The sequence below is a fragment of the Elephas maximus genome, chromosome 15, assembly GCF_024166365.1.
Source record: "Elephas maximus indicus isolate mEleMax1 chromosome 15, mEleMax1 primary haplotype, whole genome shotgun sequence".
NCBI classification, from domain to species: Eukaryota; Metazoa; Chordata; class Mammalia; order Proboscidea; family Elephantidae; genus Elephas; species Elephas maximus.
In genome coordinates, this window is record NC_064833.1 from 88371511 (window position 1) to 88396382 (window position 24872).

General features: G+C 38.0%; 1 protein-coding gene across 3 annotated transcripts in view; it reads right to left on the reverse strand.

Annotated features, from left to right (window-relative positions):
• Positions 1–391: 391 nt before the first annotated feature.
• The window catches only part of PRKDC (protein kinase, DNA-activated, catalytic subunit), a 321194-nt gene continuing 296713 nt past the window's right edge, over positions 392–24872 (reverse strand). Inside the window, exons 81-86 of one of the 3 annotated variants that reach the window (XM_049854457.1) lie at positions 17511–17600; positions 10285–10356; positions 10006–10207; positions 9206–9394; positions 8262–8401; positions 392–860 (exon numbers count right to left, since the gene is read on the reverse strand). In XM_049854457.1, the coding sequence (XP_049710414.1) occupies positions 656–860; positions 8262–8401; positions 9206–9394; positions 10006–10207; positions 10285–10356; positions 17511–17600 (898 nt within the window). In that variant the 3' untranslated portion in view covers positions 392–655. Of the gene's footprint in view, positions 861–8261; positions 8402–9205; positions 9395–10005; positions 10208–10284; positions 10357–10379; positions 10836–17510; positions 17601–24872 lie in introns of those variants that run through there. The other 2 variants (XR_007513335.1, XM_049854458.1) reach the window with 2 other exon arrangements.

A 24872-nucleotide genomic window follows, 5' to 3' on the forward strand; every position in this document is an offset into this window, starting at 1 on the left:
TAGTCATTAAAGAATGAAGTTTCCCATAATGGGGGAAATCAAGTTGATGAATACAGCCTGCATTGTCAGAACTCAAGTGGAAAATTATGGTTAATTAGTAGCTAGAGAAAATATAATCAACTCAACTGCAAAGTAGGCTTGCTTTGGTTGTTTTTATGCTATAGAAAAAATATTTTAGGATATGTATACTGGGTGTTCACATAAAAGATCACTTATTTTTCTTTAAGGATGAAATTTCCTTGGTTGAATAGATGCCACTTGTTGAAAAAACAAATGTTTCCTTTTAATGTCATAATGCATTCAACTTGTATTTATCAGAATAAATTTGGCAAGAAATATAACAAATTATTTTGTAAAATGAACACTCTGCCCTTGAAACTGCATAAAAATAGTATACACTGATTTTTAACTTTAATGTTGACCTTTAAGAAACAAAACTTTAGTGCTCCATATTCTTATGATCATTTATTGCCCCAAATCACACACAAGTTTCCAAATATAAATGTTAGAAGAAAAGAAAAACAACACAAAGCTAAAATCAAACCTGAAAACACTTATCTTTAGTGCTTCAGGAAAACCAACTCATTGATTGGTGTACATGAAGGTTTGGGAGATTCTTTAAACAATAGCTTCTATCTGTGGACTCTCACAGACCTCACATCCAAGGCTCCCATCCTCCCCAAGTTCTGCCAAGGATATTGGGGTCTGTTGCCTGGTCAATTAAGCACTTTACTTGAATTTCTTCTGAAAGTCCACTCTCTGTCTCTTGAGCACGAATGTTGTGATCTTTGCTTCCGCGTGCCACAGCCATATAATCCCCAAAGACAGGTTCCTTCTCATGGCCCAGACGTAATTCATCACTGGAAAAAAAGATTGAAGAAATATTCAAATCCAGACCATGCATTCCTAGCTGCACTATCCAAACATTCTCTTATCAGTTACAGGATATTTTCTGTTGCTCATAACCTTGAAGTGAAGATACTGAATTTGTAGGAAAAAAGAACATGAATAATGATGAATAATGGATATTAGAACATGAACATTCGTGTACAAGTTTTTGTGTGGACATATGTTTTCATTTCTCTTCATTTCAATTCTCCTAGGAGTGGAATTAGAGGGTCAAATGGGAACTTCCTGAGGAACTGTCAGACTATTTTCCACAGTGGCTGCATCAGTTTAAACGCCCACAAATTAACACATGAGGGGGCCAATTTCTCCACATCCGCATTAACACTAGTTATTGTCCATCTTTCTGATTACAGTCATCATAAAACCAGGTGTAAAATGGTATCTCCCTGTGGCTTTGATTTGCATTTCCATGATGACTAATGATGGCAGGCATCTTTACAAGTGCGTATTGGTCACTTATATATTTTCTTTGGAAAAATATCTACTGAAATATTTTGGCCATTTTTTAATTGGGTTGTCTTTTAATTCCTCTTAAAAAACACAAGTCCTTATCAGATGTATGATTTGCAAATATTTCCTCCCATTCTGTAGGTTGTTTTGAACTTCCTTGTTAGCATCATTAAAAGCACATATATTTTTAATTAAAAAAAAAATTACATTTCAGGTTTAAGGAATTCCTATGAGCAATTTTCCCATACCAAGATCTGGAAATTCTTTATCTTGATTCTCAAACTCTCAACAGGGTTGTTAATTCAGAACATACTAGAATAAGGTGCCTTATGTTGTAACTCATGGCTTGGAAAAAGTCCCTAGGATAACTTCAATTCTCAAAACAGTGAAATATTTATCAAGTTCATTCCTTGCCTATAAGATTTCGACAAATAGAAATCAGTCATTTTGGTTTGTATTCAAGGGCCTCCACAGTGATGTATGAACCAACTTTCCTAGTCTTATTTCCCAATTAGAATCTTTTTTGCTTTTAATAATTTATTTTATTATTATTGTTGTTGAGAATATACACAGCAGAATGTACACAAATTCATTAATTTTTACATGTACAATTCAGTGACATTGATTACTTTCTTCAAGTTGTGCAAACATTTTCACACTCCTTTTCCAAGTTGTTGCTCCCCCATTAGCATAAACTCACTGCTCCCTAAGTTTCTTATCTAAACTTCCAAACTGCCATTCTCTAAAGACTTCAGGGGATATTTTTGTTTTAAGGTTTAAAGATTCTCCCGGGGCAATAGTTTCAGGGGTCTACTCAGCCACCATGGCTCCAGAAAGTCTGCCTTCCATGACAATTTGAAATTCTGTTCTGCATCTTCCCCCTTTTGATCAGGATTCTACTACAGAGTCTTTGATCAAAATATTCAGCAATGGTAGTTGGGTACCATCCAGTTCTACCGGTCTCACGGCAAAGTAGGCAGTTGTTTGCGGAAGCATTTAGTCACACATTCCATTTCCTCCTCCTATTGTGCTTCCAGGAAGATTACAGCCTTGAAAACCCTATGGGGCAGTGCTACTCTGTCCAAATGGTTGCTATGAGTCAGAATTAACTCGACAGCAATGCACTTTTTGTTTTGTTTATTTTATTCCTGACTCTCTTTCTTCCTCTGTTGGTCCAGGTGAATAGAGACCAATTGTATCTTGGAGGTCCACTCTCAAGCTTTTAAGACCCCAGGCACTACATACCAAACAGCAGGCACAACAGAAGAACAAGTTGTTCCTGTGTTTTCTTCTAAGAATTTTATGGTTTTAGTTTTCACATTTAGGACTTTGATCCATTTTTGTGTATGGTGTGAGGCATGGATCCTATTTCATTTCTCGGAAACCCAATTTTCCCAACACAATTTATTGAAGAGACTCTTCTTTTCCTATTGAATGGACTTAGGACCCTTGTGAAAAATCAGTTGACCACAGATGCGTGAGTTTATTTCTGGACTCTCAATTCTATGCCATTAGTCTATTTGTCTTTTGTTCTACCAGTACCAGGCTGTTTTGGCTACTATAGTTGTATAATATGTTTTAAAATCAGAAAGTGTGAGTCCACCTATTTTGTTCTTCTCTTTCAAAATTGCTTTATCTATTTGGGGCCTCTTGCCATTCGATATAAAATTGAGGATTGTTTTTATCATTTCTGTAGAGAAGGCTGTTGGAATTTTGATCAAGATTGTGTTGAATCTATAGATTGCTTTGGGTAGTATGATATCTTAATAATATTAAGTCTCCCAATCCATGAGCACAGAACATCTTTTCATTTATTTAAGTCTTAATCTCTTTCAGCAATATTTTCTAATTTTCATTGTATAAGGCTTTTACATTCTGAGCAAAATTTATTCCTAGGTATTTTATTCAGGGTGCCAGCTCCAGGGGAAGGCTTTCTCTTTCCGTTGGCTGTGGGGGAAGGTCCTTGTCTTCAGTCCCCCCGTGGTCTAGTAGCTTATGAGAAAATAAATTCCTCTTTGTTAAAGCTATCCACTTGTGGTATTTCTGTTATAGCAGAAGATTAAGACACTTTTTTATTAATTTTTCTTGTCTTAATACTCTGGCTAGGACTTCTAATACAATATGGAATAGAACTGGTAGAGTAGGCACACTTGTCTTGTTCCCGATCTCAAGGGGAAAGTTCTTAATATTTCTCCATGATGTATAATGTTCACTCTTGGCTTTTCATATATGCCCTGAATCATATTGACGAACTTCCTTTCTATTGCAATTTTCTTGAGGGTTTTCATCAATAAAGGGTGTTGAATTTTCTGCATCCATAGAGATGATCATGTGGTTTTTTTCCTTTATTACATTGATTGATTTTCTAATGTTGAACCACCCTTATACTCCTGGAATAAATTCCACTTGGTTATGGCGGTATGCCTCTTTTAATACGCTGTTGGATTCTGTTTGCTAGTATTTTCTTTAGGATTTTTTGCATCTATATTCTAAGAGATATTGGCATATAGTTTTCTTGTGTTGTCTTTGTCTGCTCTTGGTATCAGGGTTGTTTCCTTCTCAGAATGATTTAGGGAGTATTTCTTCCTTCTCTGTCTTTTCGAAGACTTTGAATAGGATTGGTGTAATGTTTGCTAAACTATCCCAGTGAAGCTGTCTGCTCCAGGACCTTTTCTTGGTTGGGAGGTTTTTGATCAGTGACTCAATTTCTTGTTTTGGGTCTGTTGAGACTTTCTATTTCCTCTTGAGTCAGTGTGGATAGGTCGTATGTTTATAGGAATTTGCCCATTTCACCTAGGTTAACCAGTTTGTTGGCATACAGTTGTTCATAGTACACTGCCATAATTGTGTATTTGTATCAGGTCAGTTGTAATGTTTATTTCATTTTTTATTTTGGTTATTTGCATCTTTTTTTTCTTTGTCAGTTTAGCTGAAGTTTTGTCAGCTTTACTGACCCTTTCAAAGAATCAACTTCTGGTTTTGGTGATTCTATTGTTTACTTCATTTATTTCTTCTCTGATCTTTGTTATTTCTTCTGGTAGGTTTAGCCTTAGTTTGCGCTTCTCTTTCTAGTTCTAGATCTAGACAGGCTGTCGATTTGAGATCTATCTTCTTTTGTCCATATAGGCTTTTACTGCTATAAGTTTCCCTATGATTACTGCCTTTGATGCAGCCAGTAAGTTTGCTATGTTGTGTTTTCATTTTCATTTGACTCTAAGTAATAGGTGATTTCTCTTCTGATTTCTTCCTTGATCCATTGGTAGTTCAATATTATGTTCTTTATTTTCCATGTGTGTGTATTTTTTTTTTTTTTATTGTTATTCATTTCTAGCTTCATTCTGCTGTGGTCAGAGAAAATACCTTGTAAGCTTTCAATCTTCTTAAATTTACTGAGACTTGTGTTTTGACCTATCATGTTGTCTATCCATGTGCACTAGAGTAGAAGGTATATTGTGTTGTTGGGTGGCCTATATATGTCTGTTAAGTCTAGCTGGTTATAGTATCAGTCAGGCCCTCTGTTTCTTTGTTAATCTTTTTTCTAGATGCTTTGTTCAATATTGAAAGTGGTATAATTAAGTCTCCAACTATTATTGTAGTGCTATCTATTTCTCCCCTCAATTTTATCAGTGTTCGTTTTATATATATAGGTGCTCCAGTGTTGGGTGCATATATATTTGATTGTTGAATCTTTTGGATGAATTGGCCCTTTTATCACTATATAATCTTTATCTCTTCTAATAGATTTTGTCTTAAAGTCTACTCTGTTTGATATGAAGACTGTCACCCCAGATCTCTTTCGGTTATTATTTGCATGGAATATTTTTTCCCCACCCTTTCACTTTCAACCTATTTGTGTCCTTGGGTCTAAGGTATATCTCTTGTCAACAGCATACAGTTGGATCATGTTTTTTAAAATCTATTCTGCCACTCTTTGCCTTTTGATTGGAGCATTTAGTCTAATTACATTCACTGTAATTACCGATCAGAAAGGACTTCTGCCATTTTGTGATCTGGTTTTGTGTGTCTTAAGACTTCTGTTTTTTTTCCTTTACTACCGCTTGCTTTTGTGTTTTGTTGGTTTACTGTGGTGAGCCATTTTGGTACCCTTCTCATTTCCTTTTGTGTATGTTTTTTAGATATTTTGTTAGTGGCTATCATGTATATTACATTTAACAGCTTGTACTTATAATAACCTAGGGTAAGTTGATACCAACTTTAGTAACATATACAAGAAATCCTATACCATTCCTCCCCTCCCCCACACTTTGTTGTTGTTATCATTAATTACATCTTTATATTTCATGTGCCCTGTAACATAATTTTATCCATGCTTTTTATATATTTGTCATTAAAAAGCATGAAGGACAAAAAAATTAGAATTATGAAGCATGAATACCTTATCACTAGCTCTTATACTTGTCCACGCTTTTACATTTATTAGGCATCTTTCTTTTTATGTATGGCTTTGAATTACTTTCTAGGTGTCTTTTCCCTTCCATCTGCAGAACTCCTATTAGTATTTTTTGAACAGCTGGTCTAGTCGATATGAACCCTCTCGGTTTCTATTTGTCTGGGCATGTTTTAATTTCACCCTCGTTCTGGAAGGACAGTTTCACTGGGCATAGTATTCTTCGTTGACTTTTTTTTCCCTTCCAGCACATTAAATATATCATTTCATTGCCTTCTGGCCTTGTTCTGGCTGGGTTCTCTAGAGGCACAAAACCAGTGATGCATATAAATAAATAAATAAAGAGAACTTACTTCAAAGGAACGGCACGTGTAATTGAGAAGGTTGCAAAGTCCCAAATCCATGGGTCAAGTGGAAGTCTGGAGGCTTCTCCTGATTCATGTGGTTGCAGGGGCTAATGAAGCCAAAATCTGCAGGTAAGACGGCAGGCTGCTGGCTCATGGGCAGGTGGAGCTGGCTAGTTCAAAATCTGCAGATCAAGCAGCAGGCTTCTCACACCCCAAGAACCAGAGGTCAGAGGATGACGAGATGAATGCAGGACCAAGAGTAAGCGAGCTTTGCCAGAACATTTGTTTTTATCATGAATGCAGGCCACACTCCCAAAGAAACTCCCCTTCCATTTGATTGGCTGCTCTCATCAGATCACAAAATGGGAGGTGATATATACTGTCTGCCAAACCACTGAGAATTACAGCCTAGCCAAGTTGACCCATAACATTAGCCATCACAGGCCTCAAATGTTTGTGAGGAGATATCGGTACCCAGTCTTACTGAGAATCCTTTATATGTGACTGCTTCTCTCTCACTGCTTTCAAGATACTCTCCTTATCTTCTTGAGACCCTGATTATGATGTGTCTTGGTGTAGATTTCTTCAGTTTACCCTGCTTGGGGTTCTTTGTGCTTCTTGGATTTGTAGATGAATGTCCTTCATCAGATGAGGGAAATTTTGTCATTATTTTTTCAAATATTTTTTGTCTCAATTCTCTCTCATTTCTTTCTGCAATTCCCCTGATGCATATATTAGGTCTATTCATGAAGTCCCATAATTTTACTAAACTGTGCTCAGCCTTCTTGAGGCTCCATTCTTGTTGCCCATCAGCCTCTGTAACTTTGCCCACTGTATCCTCTAATTCACTGATTCTTCTGCCTGTTAAATCTGTTGTTAAATCCTTCCATTATGGTTCTTCTTTCAGTTATTGTCCCTTTCTCTTGCAATATTTTTGTTTTATTTCTCTTTATATCTTCTTTTAGATCCTTATTTTGTATTTGGATTGTTTTCCTTATTTCTTTTAGCTCTGTGTCTGTTTTTCATTAGCTCTTTAATTATGTTTAATGTTGTTGTATTATATTCTTCCATTGTTTTGTTATTCAGTTTTCCACAGATGCGATTTCACTCCCTTTGTCAAATGCTCATATGAATTGGCCATCACTTCTCTTTTCTTTATGTGTCTTGTCATTTTTTTTGTTGGGGTATTAGAATTCTCAAGTGTGTTAAATTTCTAAGTTGTCCCCAGTATTTGGTGTTTGTGCTTGAACTACCGTATTTTAACGCAAATAATACATGCTTTCTACGTTTGTTTGCCAACTGTGCCCTCTCTCCGTGAGGGCATTTTGTAATTGCATTATGCTAATATTTTACAGCAACATGTAAAAATGAGTTGGCATAGTGACGCTTATGAAACTACTTCATGGGGGAAGGGTGTGGTTGGCAAACAAACGTAGAAGGCACGGGTTTGTGTAAAAATATGGTACTTGCTGCAAAAAACTCTTAAGCAGGCAGAGTCTTAGGCTTTTGCTTGATCCTTTTCCATCTTTGTGGTAGCTCCTTCTCCCACCCTGTGCCACCAGACTACTTAAGATTGCCACTTACTTAATTCTAAAGTTCAACTTTTTCTCATTCCTATGAATCATCTCTATATATTTCTATTTGCTTTCAACTGGAACAAGAAATATTTTAAAAGTTAACCAAAAAGCCAATGCAATTTGGATTTATACCTAACAGGTCCATACTATATTCTCTACACCTAGGTTTCATGCCCACCAAGATTCCCTTAAAAGGACAAAAGCAAATTTAAAACCTAAATTTCCTGAGGTGTATAAAGTAAAATAATTCTTGAAATAGTCTAAGAATGTTCATTTCCCTCTCAGGCTACCCTACAGCACATGCTATTCCACTTACTAACCTGAAGTCTGAAGACTCCAGTGAGTGTGTAGGTTACATATACAGGTCTGTTACTAGCCTTCCTTTGAAGGCCTCATCCCTAGCCTTGCAGAAGTAAATCTCTTGAAACTATGACTTTCTACAATGAGGATAATACTAACATCATCGGATAAATGAAAGTACTTAGCACTTTATATGGCATATAGTAATTCTTCAATAAATGGTAGCATATTGGTATTTTGTTTGTTTTTTTCCAGAAATAACAATCTTACCAAGTAATAACTGCTGGATTGGCACCTGCTAACTTTCTCTTAGCATAATTTATTTTCTGCCGGGGATACCAATTTTTTTCAGTTACGTTTACTTCTTGAATCCATGATCCTCCTTTCTTCAGCATTTTTTGTTCAAAGTTCTAAAGGAAAAGAACATGATTTTCTCGACTCACTATAAAATTATGTATGATCACATTCAAGCAGATTAAATCCTCAAATGATCTTAAAATAAACAAATATCAACAACTGGGAACAGCTCTATAGCTCTTTACACAAATTCTAATGATATAATGAGAATATATATAAAAGAATGACAAAAAGCTGGAGTAACTGTAGTTAGGCTTAAATTAACATAGGGAGCTATGAAGGATGAGCATCACGAGGCTTAATTATTTTGGCGCTGGTTATTATGAAGAACTTTTGAAATTTAAGCAAACAATTTCTCTCTTTATGATCAAGGAAAACCTCTTGTGGAACTGTACCTAAATTAAAAGTTGTCTCAGAAAAATCAGACCCATCCTCACCTCACCTCTCCCAGTTACTTGCTGTTGTTGTATGCTGCAAGTGGATTCCACCCCACAGGGTTTCCAGGGCTATAATGTTAATGGGAGCAGACTGCCAGGTCTTTCCTTTCGTGGAGCAGCTGGTGGGCTTGAACTGCCGACCTTTTAATTAGTAGCCAAGTACTTAACTACTGGGCCATGACTGCTCCCTCCCTCAGTTAAAAATAAACTCAAATGAAACAACAGTTTTCGCCAAATAAAGACTTTGTTTCTTATCTGGTTTTCAGGCCAATTGACCCCAAATGTTAATTTTGAGAAATGCTGTACAAAATAATGTAAGTATTTTACTAGACATGACTTGGTGCATTTCCAAATCTCATAAGAGAAGAAAATTCTCTGAAACATTATAATAAAATGAAAAATGTATAAAACAAAGCATACTTTCCAGTCAAAGGAAGGGTCCTTTACAAAGACATCCATGGTGTTAGTGAGTAGGTCTGGGTGTGAGCGAAAGGCTCTCAGTGCGTGCACCATTACATTGTACATCAGACCTGTTTCTTTCATGGGTAACATCAGATTGGTAAATTGGCGAGTTAGACGAAAAGGCATCAACTCAGGGACTGGCAGAAACTAAACAAGAACAAAAAATACAATCAAGAAGTAGAATGTGTGAACTAGAAATTATAAAGTAGCAGGCACAAATGAAACATTTTATCATAGTTATTATTCACATTTAGAGGACACGAACTCCACTTTTCTTGAAATCAGCTATACAGATGTGAATTTACCATGTCAAAGAGTAATCAACACAGCTAACAAGATTCCTTCAGTGCAATAACCTATGTGCATAGCACCATATTGCCCTCACAGATTTTTAAAGTATAACCTAAAGTGTTCAGAGTTTAATGTCAGAGAAAAGATTCGGATCACATTTTGTGAGAGACATTTGGATCATGGGACTTCACAAAATCTCTGTATAGTAATAAAGCTTTTGACATAGGCATACATTTTATTTTAGGCTCTGGTAACCTAATTTACCATTACAACTTTCATAATCTGTCTGAACAAGGCCAAAACGAAAATGAGATTATCCACTTCTGCAAGAATGTTAGGTTTAATGACCATGACAAAACTGACCTAAGTAATGTATCATTTCTTCTTTAAAAATTATTCTTTTCATGAGGGTATTATAAAGTCGTATGACAGATCTAAACTAGACAATGTGAGTGAAATAAGCATACCTGAGTAGCTGATCCAAATGCATGCCCAAAGTCAATTCCAACCACGCCACCAGTTTCCATATTCACCATGAAATTGTTCAGATGTCTGTCTCCAATCCCAAGAATCCAGTGGCTGATGCACAACAGAGCGTGAGAGCTAGCAAAGTGGGAGCGAAGTGCCAGGAAGGCCTCTGGGCCTGTGCTCATCTTCACAAAAGCACGCCTGAAAGGGCAGAGACATAACTGTGGTCTTTGCTACTACACACACCTGCTTGTCAGGAAAGTCAGACGTCTACTTACTTTAAGAGATCACCTGGCACTCTACTTTCTCTTTTTCTGAAAGACGTGATGGTTTCAGTACGACTAGCTCCCCTATGATGTAATAACAGGAAACATTTTATTACAACAAACTTCTCATGAGACTTCAAACTTAAATTTTAAAATACTTTGCTTATATTGAAATATCAACTGGATTAAACACTTTTTCTTATTGCGGCAAAATATATACATAACAAAATATTTTCTGTTTTAAGAATTGATGAGGCAGGGCCAAGATGGCAGAGTAGTCAGATGCTTCCCGTGATTGCTCTTACAACAAAGATCTGAAAAAACAAGAGAAACGATTATATTTATGACAAGATAGAAGCCCTAAACTTCAAAGGCAAAGTTAGAAAACGGACTGAGTGGAAGGCAGAGGGAGAGACGGTTCAGAAGCAGAGAGGAGTTGCCAGACCTGAATTGCCGGGAACCCTCAGGCACCATTCCCTGGAGCAACCGAGGCAGGGCTGGTGGTAACGTTCCAGATGCAGTTTCCTCAGGGAGAGACAGCAAGCCGCACAACCAACTCACACCTCCGGAACCAGAGAGGAATGACGCTCTCAGCAAAAGCTAGGTACTTGCATTTTTATTTTAACGTGGCCCCAGCCTCCAAACCAGCCTCAGTAGCTTTCAATTTCCCTGGGACCGAGACAGCCCTGCAGAGTGTCTTGAGCCATTCTCCTGGCCTTGGAGGAATAAATTTACAATCGAGAAAAAAGATAATCTGCTAGCTCCGCTAAGCTGGGGAGCTCAGGACAGAAGTGGCTTCTGTCCAGGCACAAACGGTCTGTGGACTTTGAATACCTTTCACCCCTGCATGGACCCATGTGGGCCCATTTCAGGGGAATAGGCCCTTGTTGGCAGACTGCAACTGTTTCAGCTGTGTGGCAGAGAGGTGGGTGTTTGATATTTGACACTGCTTTGCCTATTAAACAGGGTCCTCACCTACCCACATCAGGGGCATAAGGACTGATGGCTCCACCCACGTCACCTAGCAACCCATGACAGAGGGCCAAGGATAAGGGGTACATTCCAGTCCTTACAACAAAAAGCATTCGGTGCACATGGTCCAGATGCAGAAGCCACTCACCTATTCTAGGGAACATGGATGCGCTTTCCCCACAGACATTTTGGGGGCAGTTGTCAGCCCCCTACCTGGTTCAGAGCGTGAACCACTGCTGCAATCAGATACCTGTACCTACACCAACCACCCCTGCCCCTCTAAGACTGTATGACAGAGGCTGTACCACACACTTGATGATCAACTACCTGGACACCTGAGCTGAATCCATACAAAAGAAGTGAATGGACTTATAAGCTCATATACCTGATAACAGCTCTAACCATCTGGTGACAAGAAATTAGAGCTTCAAAAGCAATAATAATCAAACTAGCTCACTCAAGCAGCCTATTTGGGCATATCAAGACAAAACAAAGCAAGAAGCTAGGATACAGTAAGCAAACATAAAATAAACTAATACAATAAGTTACAGATGGCTTGAAGACAACAGTCAATATCAAATCACATAAAGAAGCAGACCATGATCTCTTCAGTAAGCTCTCAAAACAAGGAATCAAGGAATCTTCCAGATGAAGGTGTATTCCTGGAATTACCAGATGCAGAATACAAAAGCTTAATATTCAGAACTCTTAAGGCATCAGGAACAAGGTCAGGAAGGAGATCAGGCAAAATGCAGGACAAGCCAAGGAACACACCGATCAAGGAACTCAAGAAATTAAAAAGGTTATTCAAGAACATAGTGAAAATTTAAGAGGCTGCAAGAATCCATAGAGAGACAGCACTCAGAAATGCATAAGATTAACAATAAAATTACACAATTAGACAACTCAAAAGAAAGTCAAAAACCAAAGCCAAACCCAGTCCCGTTGAGTCGATTCTGACTCATAGCAACCCTATAGGAAAGAGTAGAACTGCCCCATAGAGTTTCAAGGAGTGCCTGGCGGATTCGAACTGCCGACCCTTTGGTTAGCAGCTAATTGAGGAAGTGGAAGGCAGAATTAGTGAGACTGAAGATAAAACAGTTGGCACCAATATATTCAAAGAAAAAACAGATAAAAGAATTAAAAAAAAAAAAAATGAAGAAATCCTAAGAATCATGTGGAACTCTATCAAGGGAAATACCATCAAGTGATTGAAGTACCAGAACAGGGAGGGATAACATAAAATACAGAGAGAATTGTTGAAGATTTGTTGGCAGAAAACTTCCCTGATATCATGGAAGATGAGAAAATATCTATCCAAGATGCTCATCAAACTCCACGTAAGGTAGATCTTAAAAGAAAGTAATCAAGACATATAATCAAACTTGCTAAAACCAAAGACAATGGGAGAATTTTAAGAGCAAAAAGTCACCTACAAAGGAGAGGCAATAAGAATAAGCTCGAACTACTTGGCAGAAACCATGCAAGCAAGAAGGCAATGGGATGACTTACATAAAGCACTGATAGAAAAAAATTGCCAGCCAAGAATCATATATCCAACAAAACTATCTCTCCAAAATGATGGTGACATTAGGACATTTCCAGATAAACAGAATTTTAGGATATTTGTAAAAACGAAACCAAATCTAAAACGAATATTCTCTGGTTAGAAAATCATTAATATCAGATATTAACCCAAGACTAGAACACAGGACAGAGCAACCAGATGTCAACCCAGATAGGGAAATCACAAACATAAATCAAGACAAAAAAAAGCTCAAAACAGCGATGTCATTATCATTATGTAAAAGAAGACAACATTAAAACAATAAAGAGGGACTAAGACATGTAGTCATAGATCTTTCTTATGGAGAGGAAGGCAAGGTGATATAAAGAAATAAAAGTTACATTTAAACTTAGGAAAATAGGGGTAAATATTAAGGTAGCCACAAAGGAGACTAACAATCCTACACATCAAAATAAAATACAAGAAAAAAATACTCAGCAAAAACAAAATCGACAGCAATGATTAACAGCAAAAGGCAATATATAAACTACTCAGCACCAAAGTTTAATTGGGAGAAAGAAACGGTCAACAACACACAAAAAGAGACATCAAAATGACAGCACTCAACTCATACCTATCCGTAATTATGCTGGATGTAAATGGACTAAATGCACCAATAAAGAGACAGAGAGTGGCAGAATGGATTAAAAAACATGATCTGTCTATATGCTGCCTACAAGAGACACACCTTAGACTTAGAGACACAAACAAATTAAAACTCAAAGGATGGAAAAAATATATCAAGCAAACAACAATCAAAAAACAGCAGGAGTGGAAATATTAATTTCTGACAAAATAGACTTTAAAGTTCAATCCATCACAAAGGATAAGGAAGAACACTTTCTAATGATTAAAGGTACAATATACCAGGAGGATATTACCATATTAAATATTTATGCACTCAATGACAGGGCTTCAAGATATATAAAACAAACTCTAACAGCATTGAAGAGTGAGACAGACAGCACCACAATAATAGTAGGAGATGTCAACACACCACTTTCAGTGAAGGACAGAACATCCAGAAAGAAGCTCAATAAAGACAAAGACCAGTACACATTCATGATAAAAACTCTCAGCAAAATAGGAACAGGAGGAAAATTCCTCAGCATAATAAAGGGCATTTATACAAAGCCAACAGCCAACATTATCCCAAATGGAGAGAGTCTGAAAGCATTCCCCTTGAGATCGGGAACCAGGCAAGAGTGCCCTTTATCACGACTCTTATTCACCATTGTGCTGGACATCCTAGCCAGAGCAATTAGGCTAGATAAAAAAAATAAAGGGCATCCAGATTGATAAGGAAGAAGTACCTCTATGTGCAGATGACATGATCTTATACACAGAAAACCTTAAAGAACCCTCAGAAAACTACTGAAACTAGTAAGAGTTCAGCAGAGTATCAGGATACAACATAAACATACAAAAATCAGTTGGATTCCTCTACACCAACAAAAAGAACATCAAAGAGGAAATCATCAAATCAATGCCATTTACAGCAGTCCCCAAGAAGATAAATACTTAGGGATGAATCTTACCAGAGACGTAAAAGACCTATACAAAGAAAACTACAAGACACTACTGCAAGAAACCAAAAGAGACCCACATAAGTGGAAAAACATACCTTGCTCACGGATAGGAAGACTTAACATTGTAAAACTGTCTATTCTATCAAAAGCTATCTATAGAGACAAGGCAATTGTGATCCAAATTCCTAAGACATTTTTTAATGAGATGGAGAAACAAATCATCAAATTCATATGGAAGGGAAAGAGGCCCTGGATAAGTAAAAAAAAAAGTAAAGCATTATTGAAAAAGAACAAAGTGGAAGACCTCACAATACCTGATTTTAGAACCTATTATACCACCAAAGTAGTCAAAACAGCCTGGTACTGGTAAAACAGACACATAGACTGATGCAACAGAATTGAGAATCAAGACATAAATCCATCCACATATGAGCAGCTGATATTTGACAAAGGCCCAAAGTCAGTTAAATGGGGAAAAGACAATTTCCTTAACAAGACCTATACCTCACACCATGCACAAAAACTAACTCAAAATGGATCAAAAACTTAAATATAAAATCTAAAATGATAAAGATCATGGAAGAAAAAACAGGGACAATGCTAGGAGCCCTAATACATGGCATCAACGGTATATAAAACATAACTAACAATGCACAAACACCAAAAGAGAAACTAGATAACGGGGGGCTCCTAAAAATCAAACACCTATGCTCATCCAAAGACTTTACCAAAAGAGTAAAATGATTACCTACAGACTGGGGAAAAGTTTTTAGCTATGATATTTCTGATCAGCGTCTGATCTCTAAAATCTACATGATACTGCAAAAGCTCAATTACAAAAAGACAAAAAACCCAATTTAAAAATGGGCAAAGGATATGAACAGGCACTTCACTAAAGAAGACATTCAGGTAGCTACCAGATACATGAGATGCTCACTATCACTAGCCATCAGAGAAATGCAAACCAAAACTACAACGAGAGATTCCATCTCACTCCAACAAGGTCGGCATTAATACAAAAAACACAAAATACTTAATGTTGGAGAGGCTGTGGAGAGACTGGAACACTTATACACTGCTGGTGGGAATGTAAAATAGTACAACCTCTTTGGAAATTCATTTGACGCTTCCTTAAAAAGCTAGAAATAGAACTACCATACAATCCAGCAATCTCACTCCTTGGAATATATCCTAGAGAAGTAAGAGCCGTCACACAAACGGATATATGCACACCCATGTTCACTGCAGCACTGTTTACAATAGCAAAAAGATGGAAGCAACCAAGATGCCCATCAATGGATGAATGGATAAATTATGATATGTTCACACAATGGAATACTACGTATTGATAAAGAACAATGATGACTCCGTGAAACATTTCATTACATGGAGGAATCTGGAAGGCATTATGCTGAGTGAAATTAGTTGCAAAAAGACAAATATTGTATAAGACCACTATTACAAGAACTCAAAAAATAGATTAAACAGAGAAGAAAATATCCTTTAATGGTTATGAGAGTTGGGAGGGAGGGAAGAAAAAGGGGCATTCACTAATTAGATAGCAGACAGGACTATTTTAGGTGAGGGGAAAGACAACACACAAAATAGGAGAGGTCAGCAGAATTGGACTAAATCAAAAGCAAAGAAGTTTCCTGAATGAACCGAATGCTTCCAAGGCCAGAGTAGCAGGGGCAGGAGTTTGGGGACCATGGTTTCAGGGGATTTCTAAGTCAACTGGCAGAATAAAATCTATTAATAAAACATTTGCCTCCTACATTGGAGAGTGGCGTCTGGCATCTTAAATGTTAGCAAGCGGCCATCTAAGACATTACCAATTGGTCTCAACCCACATGGAGCAAAGGAGAATGAAGAACACCAAATACACAAGGTAATTACGAACCCAAGAGACTGAAAGGGCCACATAAATCAGAGACCACATAAGCTTGAGACCAGAAGAACTAGATAGTGCCCAGCTAAAACTGATGGCTGCCCTGACAGGGAACACAAGAGCAAACCCCTGAAGGAGCAGAGCAGCAGTGGGATGCAGGCCTCAAATTCTCGTAAAAAAGACCAGATTTAATGGTCTGACTGAAACTAGGAGGACCCTGGAGGTCATGGTCCCCAGGTCGTCTGTTAGCCCATTACTGGAACCATTCCCAAAGCCAACTCTTCAGACAGGAATTGGATTGTACTATAGGATAGAAAATGATACTGGTGAGGAGTGAGCTTCTTGGATCTAATAGACATATGAGACTAGGTGGGAAGCTCCTGGCTGGAAGGAAGATGAGAAGGCAGAGGGAGAAAGAAGCTAGCTGAATGGACATGGAAATACAGGGTGGAGAGAAGGAGTGTGCTGTCTCATTAGGAGGAGTGCAACTAGGCGTACATAGCAAGGTGTATATAAATTTTTGTATGAGACTGACTTGATTTGTAAGCTTTCACTTAAAGCACAATAAAATTAAAAAAAAAAAAAAAGAGGATTAGAATGGACTGTAAATCCTTGCTCAGGCCACATCCCTGATCCATTGTAAAGGCAGTTTCCCTGGGGTGTGGCTTGCACCACCTTTTACCTCTCCAGAGATAAAAAGAAAGGGAAGGAAGCAGAGAGTTGGGAACCTCACACCACCAAGAAAGCAGCACAGGGAGCAGAACGTGCCCTTTGGCAGAACGCGCCCTTTGGATATGAGGTTACTGCACCGAGATGCTCCCAGGCCAAGACTGATGCAAGGACTTTCTTCCAGAGCTAACAGAGAAGGAAAAGCCTTCCACTGAGCTGGCGCCCTCAATTTGGATTTTTAGCCTACTGGACTGTGAGAGAATAAACTTCTCTTTGTTATGTTAAAGCCAAAGGGGAAAAAAAAAGGATATATAAGTGTACAATTCAGTGACATTAATTACATTCACCATGTTGTGCTACCAGAACCATTACCTGCTTTCAAAAGTTTTTCATCTCCCTAACAGATTGAGGACTCCTTAAGCAATAACCCATTTCTCCTCCCCCAGCCCCTGGTGATCGCCAACAGACTTTTGTCTCTATGCATTTACCAATTCTAAATATCAGACAACTAGATTTTGATGATATCTGAAGCAAAACGTTCTATGAATCAAAAGTTTTCAAATTTGAAAACAATGAGCTAGTTAGTAGAACAAAAAATCAAAACAAAACTTACTTATACATTAGCATGTAAGCGCCAACATCACGTTTTCCAGACATCTTTGTCAGCCAGTCTCTATACTCAAACATTGGTGCTTTGGGATCACTAAGTAGGAAAAAGGGAATTAGAATTAAAAAATTAGAATTAGAAAGATGTAATTTCAGAGGCAAAAATAGCCAAGAACTTCATACATATTATATGAATTCATTGAACAGTGGAGCAGGGAAAAACAGGCTTTTAATATATTAGTAGATCATATTTAATATTAACATTGAACCCATGTTACTTTGATCTAGAACGTCAATATACAATTATTCACTCTTAATTACTTCCAAAGAAACTGCACTAAGCGAGGGTGACAGTGGGCAAACCCTACCTTCGCTGCTAACTTCTGCTAAGGATCAGCATGAATCCAATTTCCAAAATGTGGAAATGGATACAGTTCTCACTTTTCCCCTTCTCCATCCTCAGCGCCAGCTGCTCACATGGCACTCTCTCTTCAACCCTTGTCACCCATAGCTGGGTCAGAGTTCACAATTTAGATGGACACCATCTTTCAGCCCTAGCCACCCAGAGTGAGTTAGGTCAGAGCTCACATGTTAGAAGGGCATCTTTCAGACTGCCAAATAGGCAGACACCATTTCCCGCTGGCTCTCACTGCCCCTGTAGGTTTGTTAAACTGCTGGAATGGCTCACAGAATTCATGGAGTGTACACCATACTTTTGGCTACAACTATATTACAACCAAAAAGTATATAAACGAAGATGGCTGACTAGGTAGAAGGTACCTTGGATCCCTCTTGCAACAAAGACTCGGCAAAACAAGTGAATCGATCACATACATGACAAGCTATGAACCCTGACCATCAAATACAGATCTAAAGAGTTGGCCTGAGTGACAGAGACTGAGAACGAACAACCATGGGGAAGCAACGACTGCTTTCGAAGCCTGGAGCCAGCACCCCAGTCAGAAAACCTTGGCGCCGGGCTTTGGATTGGGTGCAGGGGAGCTGAGCATGGCATCCTGAGATGGCACAAACACAGGACGCAGCCCTAGCCCCCAGAAGTGACCTCAGGGGAAGCCCAACCAGTGCACGCAGGCAGCGCAGTGACGCAGCTAACAGGAGGAGAAGTCACCGGGAGGCAGCAACTGGTTTTGGAACCTGGAGTGCGGTGTCCCAGCCAGGGAACCTTGGCACTGGGCTTTGGACTGGGACCGGAAGAAATGACCACGGCTTCTGAGACAGCACATGCACAGAATGCGGGCCTGATACTCGGGGGCAACCTCGACCCAGCCAACGCAAACAGGCTACACGCCCCTCAGGAATCTCAGATAAAACAGTCCTCACGAAGCAAGATAAGTAACTTTGTGTACATTCTGGGGTGCTACTCTCTCCTATTTATCTGAGTCTCTCCTATTTATCTTATTTGCTCACTGAGTCTTATCTTGTTTTGTTTTCTTTCAGTATACATAGATGGGCTTCATTAACATTGGAATTTCCTGAGCCAGAGAGTGAACTGCTCTGTGGTTTTTCTTTTTTTTGGTCTTTCCCTAACCCATTCTCCTGGCCTGAGAGAAGCAGCTACAAAAAACCCAAGGACCAAAGATCCTTCCCTAATTGGACTAAAAATACAGAACCAGCTCCAGCGAAGCATATGAGATCCACTGTCTTGGGCTTTCATCCCTACAGGGAACAAGGTGGCTATTATAATGCAAAGGCAATTCTGATAGCGATCTGACTGTAATTGTTTTAGTGGATTACTGGAAAGACAAGTTTCCCAGGTCTGATATCTCTGTGTATTCAACAGAGCCCTCACTGACCCACAACAGGGAACTGAGGGCTGAAGCTCCCCCCAGACCACCTAGCCTCCTGTCTTAGGGGTCTAAGGAGGGTGACACATACCAATCTGTAGAGGTACTTGCATTGGGGGCCTAAGGTACAGCCGCAGAGCCCACCCACCGAAGTGCTTTAGGAAAAGAGACACAGCTACCTCACTGGCACTTGGGGGAAGCCTGTCAGCATCCTGCCCTCCCCGGAGTGTGACCCCCTGCTGCTACTAGAATCTGGTGCACACAACTATCACCACTACTCCTCTAGGTGGATAGGTGACAGTCTGCACCACACACTGGATGACCCAAAATCAGATTCTACTCAAGAATAGTGAACGGACTGTTAGGCTTATAAATCTGGTAACAGCCCAAACCAGCTGGTAATAGGACATAAGTGATTCAAGGGCTACAACAATCAAGACAATGCAATCTAGTAGCCCATCTATGTATACTGAAAGAAAACAAAACAAGATAAGACTCAGTGAGCAAATACAAAATAAATCATTACAATATCTTATAGATGGCTCAAAGACAGCAGTCGATATCAAACCACATAAAGGAGACCATGATTGCTTCTACAACTCCCCAAACTAAAGAATCAAAATCTTTCCCAAATGGAGATATAATCCTGGAATTGCCAGAGGAAGAATATAAAAAACTAATTTACAGAATGCTTCAAGACATCAGGGATGACCTCAGAAATGAAATAAGGCAATATACAGAAAAAGCCAAGGAACACACTGATAAAGCAGTGGAAGAAATTAAAACGATTATTCAAGAACACAATGCAAAAATTAATAAGCTGCAAGAATCCATAGAGAGACAGCATTCAGAAACCCAAAAGATTAACAGTAAAATTACAGAATTAGACAGCACAATAGGAAGTCAGAGGAGCAGAATCGAGCAATTGGAATGCAGAGTGGGGGACCTGGAGGACAAGGAATTTGACACCAATATAGCTGAAAAAAAATCAGATAAAAGAATTAAAAAAAATGAAACCCTAAGAATCATGTGGGACTCTATCAAGAAGAATAACTTGCGTGTGATTGGAGTTCCAGGACAGGGAGGGATAACAGTAAATACAGAGAGAATAGTTGAAGATCTGTTGGAAGAAAACTTCCCTGACATCATGAAGGACGAAAGGATATCTATCCAAGATGCTCATCGAACCCCATATAAGATTGATCCAAAAAGAAAATCACCAAGACATATTATTATCAAAATTGCCAAAACCAAAGATAAAGAGAAAATTTTAAAAGCAGCCAGGGATAACAGAAAGGTCTCCTACAAAGGAGAATCAATAAGAATAAGTTCAGACCACTCAGCAGAAACCATGCAGGCAAGAAGGCAATGGGATGACATACATAGAACACTGAAGGAGAAAAATTGCCAGCCAAGGATCATATATCCAGCAAAACTCTCTCTGAAATATGAAGGCGAAATTAAGATATTTACAGATAAACACAAGCTTAGAGAATTTGCAAAAACTAAACCAAAGCTACAAGAAATACTAAAGGAAATCGTTTGGTCAGAAAATCAATAATATCAGATACCAGCACAACACAAGGTCACAGAACATCCTGATATCAACTCAAATAAGGAAATCACACAAAAAAATTAAGATTAATTTTAAAAAGAAAAAAATGCTCAAAACAGGGAATCATTGAAGTCAATATGTAAAAGATCACAATAATCACAAAGAGGGACTAAATACAGGAGGCACAGAACTGCCATATGGAGATGGAAACAAGGCGATATACGACAATACAAGTTAGGTTTTTAGAAAAATAGGGGTAAATATTAAGGTAACCACCAAGAGGTATAACAACTCCAGAACTCAAAATAAAAACCAAGAAAAACGTAACGACTCAGCAAACATAAAGTCAACTACTATGAAAACGAGGAACACACAATTTACAAAGAAAAATGTCTCAGCACAAAAATGTAAGTGGAAAAATGAAACTGTCAACAACACACACAAAAAGGCATCAAAATGACAGCACTAAACACATATCTATAATTACGCTGAATGTAAATGGACTAAATGCACCAACAGAGACAGAGACTCTCAGGCTGGATAAAGAAACACGATACGTCTATATGCTGCCTACAAGAGACACACCTTAGAGACACAAACAAACTAAAACTCAAAGGATGGAAAAAAATATATCAAGCAAACAACAAGCAAAAAAGAGCAGGAGTAGCAATATTAATTTCTGACAAAATAGATTTTAAAGTTAAATCCACCACAAAGGATAAAGAAGGATACTACATAATGATTAAAGGGACAATTGACCAGGAAGATATAACCATTTATGCTTATGTAATATTTATGCACCCAATCACAGGGCTGCAAGATACATAAAACAAACTTTAACAGAACTGAAAAGTGAGATAGACACCTCCACAATTATAGTAGGAGACTTCAACACACCACTTTTGGAGAAGCTCAATAGAGACACGGAAGACCTAATTGCTACAATCAACCAACTTGACCTCATAGACTTATACAGAACACTCCACCCAACAGCTGCAAAGTATACTGTTTTTTCTAGCACACATGGAACATTCTCTAGAATAGACCACATATTACGTCATAAAACAAAACTCTGCAGAATCCAAAACATCGAAATATTACAAAGCATCTTCTCAGACCACAAGGCCACAAAAGTGGAAATCAATAACTGAAAAATTAGGGAAAAGAAATCAAATACTTGGAAACTGAACAATACCCTGCTCAAAAAAGACTGGGTTATAGAAGACACCAAGGATGGAATAAAGATATTCATAGAATCCAATGAGAATGAAAACACTTCCTATCAGAACCTTTGGGACACAGCAAAAGCAGTGCTCAGAGGTCAATTTATATCAATAAATGCACACATACATAAAGAAGAAAGGGCCAAAATCAGAGAACTGTCCCTACAACTTGAACAAATAGAAAGTGAGCAACAAAAGAATCCATCAGGCACCAGAAGAAAACAAATAATAAAAATTAGAGCTGAACTAAATGAATTAGAGAAAAGAAAAACAATTGAAAGAATTAACAAAGCCAGAAGTCGGTTCTTTGAAAAAATCAACAAAATTGATAAACCATTGGCCAGACTGACTAAAGAAATACAGGAAACCAATAATCCAAATAAGAAATGAGATGGGCCACATCACAACAGACCCAACTGAAATTAAAAGAATCATATCAGACTATCACGAAAAATTGTACTCTAACAAATTTGCAAACCTAGAAGAAATGGATGAATTTCTAGAAAAACACTACCTAACACAATCAGAAGTAGAACAATTAAATAGACCCATAACAAGAAAAGAGATTGAAAAGGTAATCAAAAAACTCCCAAGAAAAAAAAGCCCTGGCCCGGACGGCTTCACTGCAGAGTTCTACGAAACTTTCAGGGAAGAGTTAACACCATTACTACTAAAGGTATTTGAAAGCATAGAAAATGATGGAATACTACCTAACTTATTCTATGAAGCCACCATATCCCTGATACCAAAACCAGGCAAAGACACCACAAAAAAAGAAAATTACAGACCTATATCCCTCATGAACATAGATGCAAAAATTCTCAACAAAATTCTAGCCAATAGAATTCAACAACATATCAAAAAAAATAATCCACCATGACCAAGTGGGATTTATACCAGGTATGCAAGGCTGGTTTAATATTAGAAAAACCATTAATGTAATCCCTCATATAAATAAAACAAAACACAAAAACCACATGATCTTATGAATTGATGCAGAAAAGGCATTTGACAAAGTCCAACACCCACTGATGATAAAAACTCTCAGCAAAATAGGAATTGAAGGAAAATTCCGCAACATAACAAAGGGCATCTAAAAAAAAAAAAAAAAACAGAACACTTTTTTTATACAAAGCCAACTGCCAAAATCATTCTAAATGGAGAGAGCCTAAAAACATTTCCCTTGAGAACGGGAACCAGACAAGGATGCCCTTTATCACCGCTCTTATTCAACATTGTGCTAGAGGTCCTGGCCAGAGCAATTAGGTTAGACAAAGAAATAAAGGGCATCCAGAATGGCAAGGAAGAAGTCAAAGTATCTCTATTTGCAGATGACATGATCTTATACACAGAAAACCCTAAGGAATCCTCCAGAAAACTTCTGAAACTATTAGAAGTGTACAGCACAGTATGAGGATACAAGGTAAACACACAAAAATCAGTTAGATTCTTCTACACCAACAAAAAGAATATCAAAGAGGAAATCACCAAATCAGTACCATTTACAGTGACCCCCAAGAAGATAATATACTTAGGAGTAAATCTTACCAAAGATGTAAAAGACCTATACAAAGAAAACTACAAAGTACTACTGCAAGAAACTAAAAAGGACCTACATAAGTGGAAAAACATACCTTGCTCATGGATAGGAAGACTTAACATAGTAAAAATGTCTATTCTACCAAAAGCCATCCATACATACAATGCACTTCCGATTCAAATTCCAATGACATTTTTTAATGTGATGGAGAAACAAATCACCAACTTCATATGGAAGGGAAAGAAGTCCCGGATAAGTAAAGCATTACTGAAAAAGAAGAACAAAGTGGGAGGCCTCACTCTACCTGATTTTAGAACCTATTATACAGCCACCGTAGTCAAAACAGCCTGGTACTGGTACAACAAAAGGCACATAGACCAATGGAACAGAATTGAGAACCCAGGTATAAATCCATCCACGTATGAGCAGCTGATATTTGACAACGGCCCAGTGTCAGTTAATTGGGGAAAAGATAGTCTTTTTAACAAATGGTGCTGGCATAACTGGATATCCATTTGCAAAAAAATGAAACAGGACCCATACCTCACACCATGCACAAAAATTAACTTCAAATGGATCAAAGACCTAAACATAAAGACTAAAACGATAAAGATCATGGAAGAAAAAATAGGGACAACCCTAGGAGCCCTAATACAAGGCATAAACAGAATACAAAACATTGCCAAAAATGACGAAGAGAAACCAGGTAACTGGGAGCTCCTAAAAATCAAACACCTATGCTCATCTAAAAGACTTCACCAAAAAAGTAAAAAGACCACCTACAGATTGGGAAAAAATTTTCACCTATGACATCTCCGACCAGCGCCTGATCTCTAAAATCTACATGGTTCTGTCAAAACTCAACCACAAAAAGACAAACAACCCAATCAAGAAGTGGTCAAAGGATATGAACAAGCACTTCACTAAAGAAGATATTCAGGCAGCTAACAGATACATGAGAAAATGCTCTCGATCATTAGCCATTAGAGAAATGCAGATTAAAACTACGACGAGATTCCCTCTCACTCCAACAAGGCTGGCATTAATCCAAAAAACACAAAATAATAAATGTTGGAGAGGCTGCAGAGAGATTGGAACTCTTATACACTGCTGGTGGGAATGTAAAATGGTACAACCACTTCGGAAATGTACCTGGCGTTACCTTAAACAGTTAGAAATAGAACTACCATACAACCCAGAAATCCCACTCCTCGGAATATACCCTAGAGAAATAAGAGCCTTCACA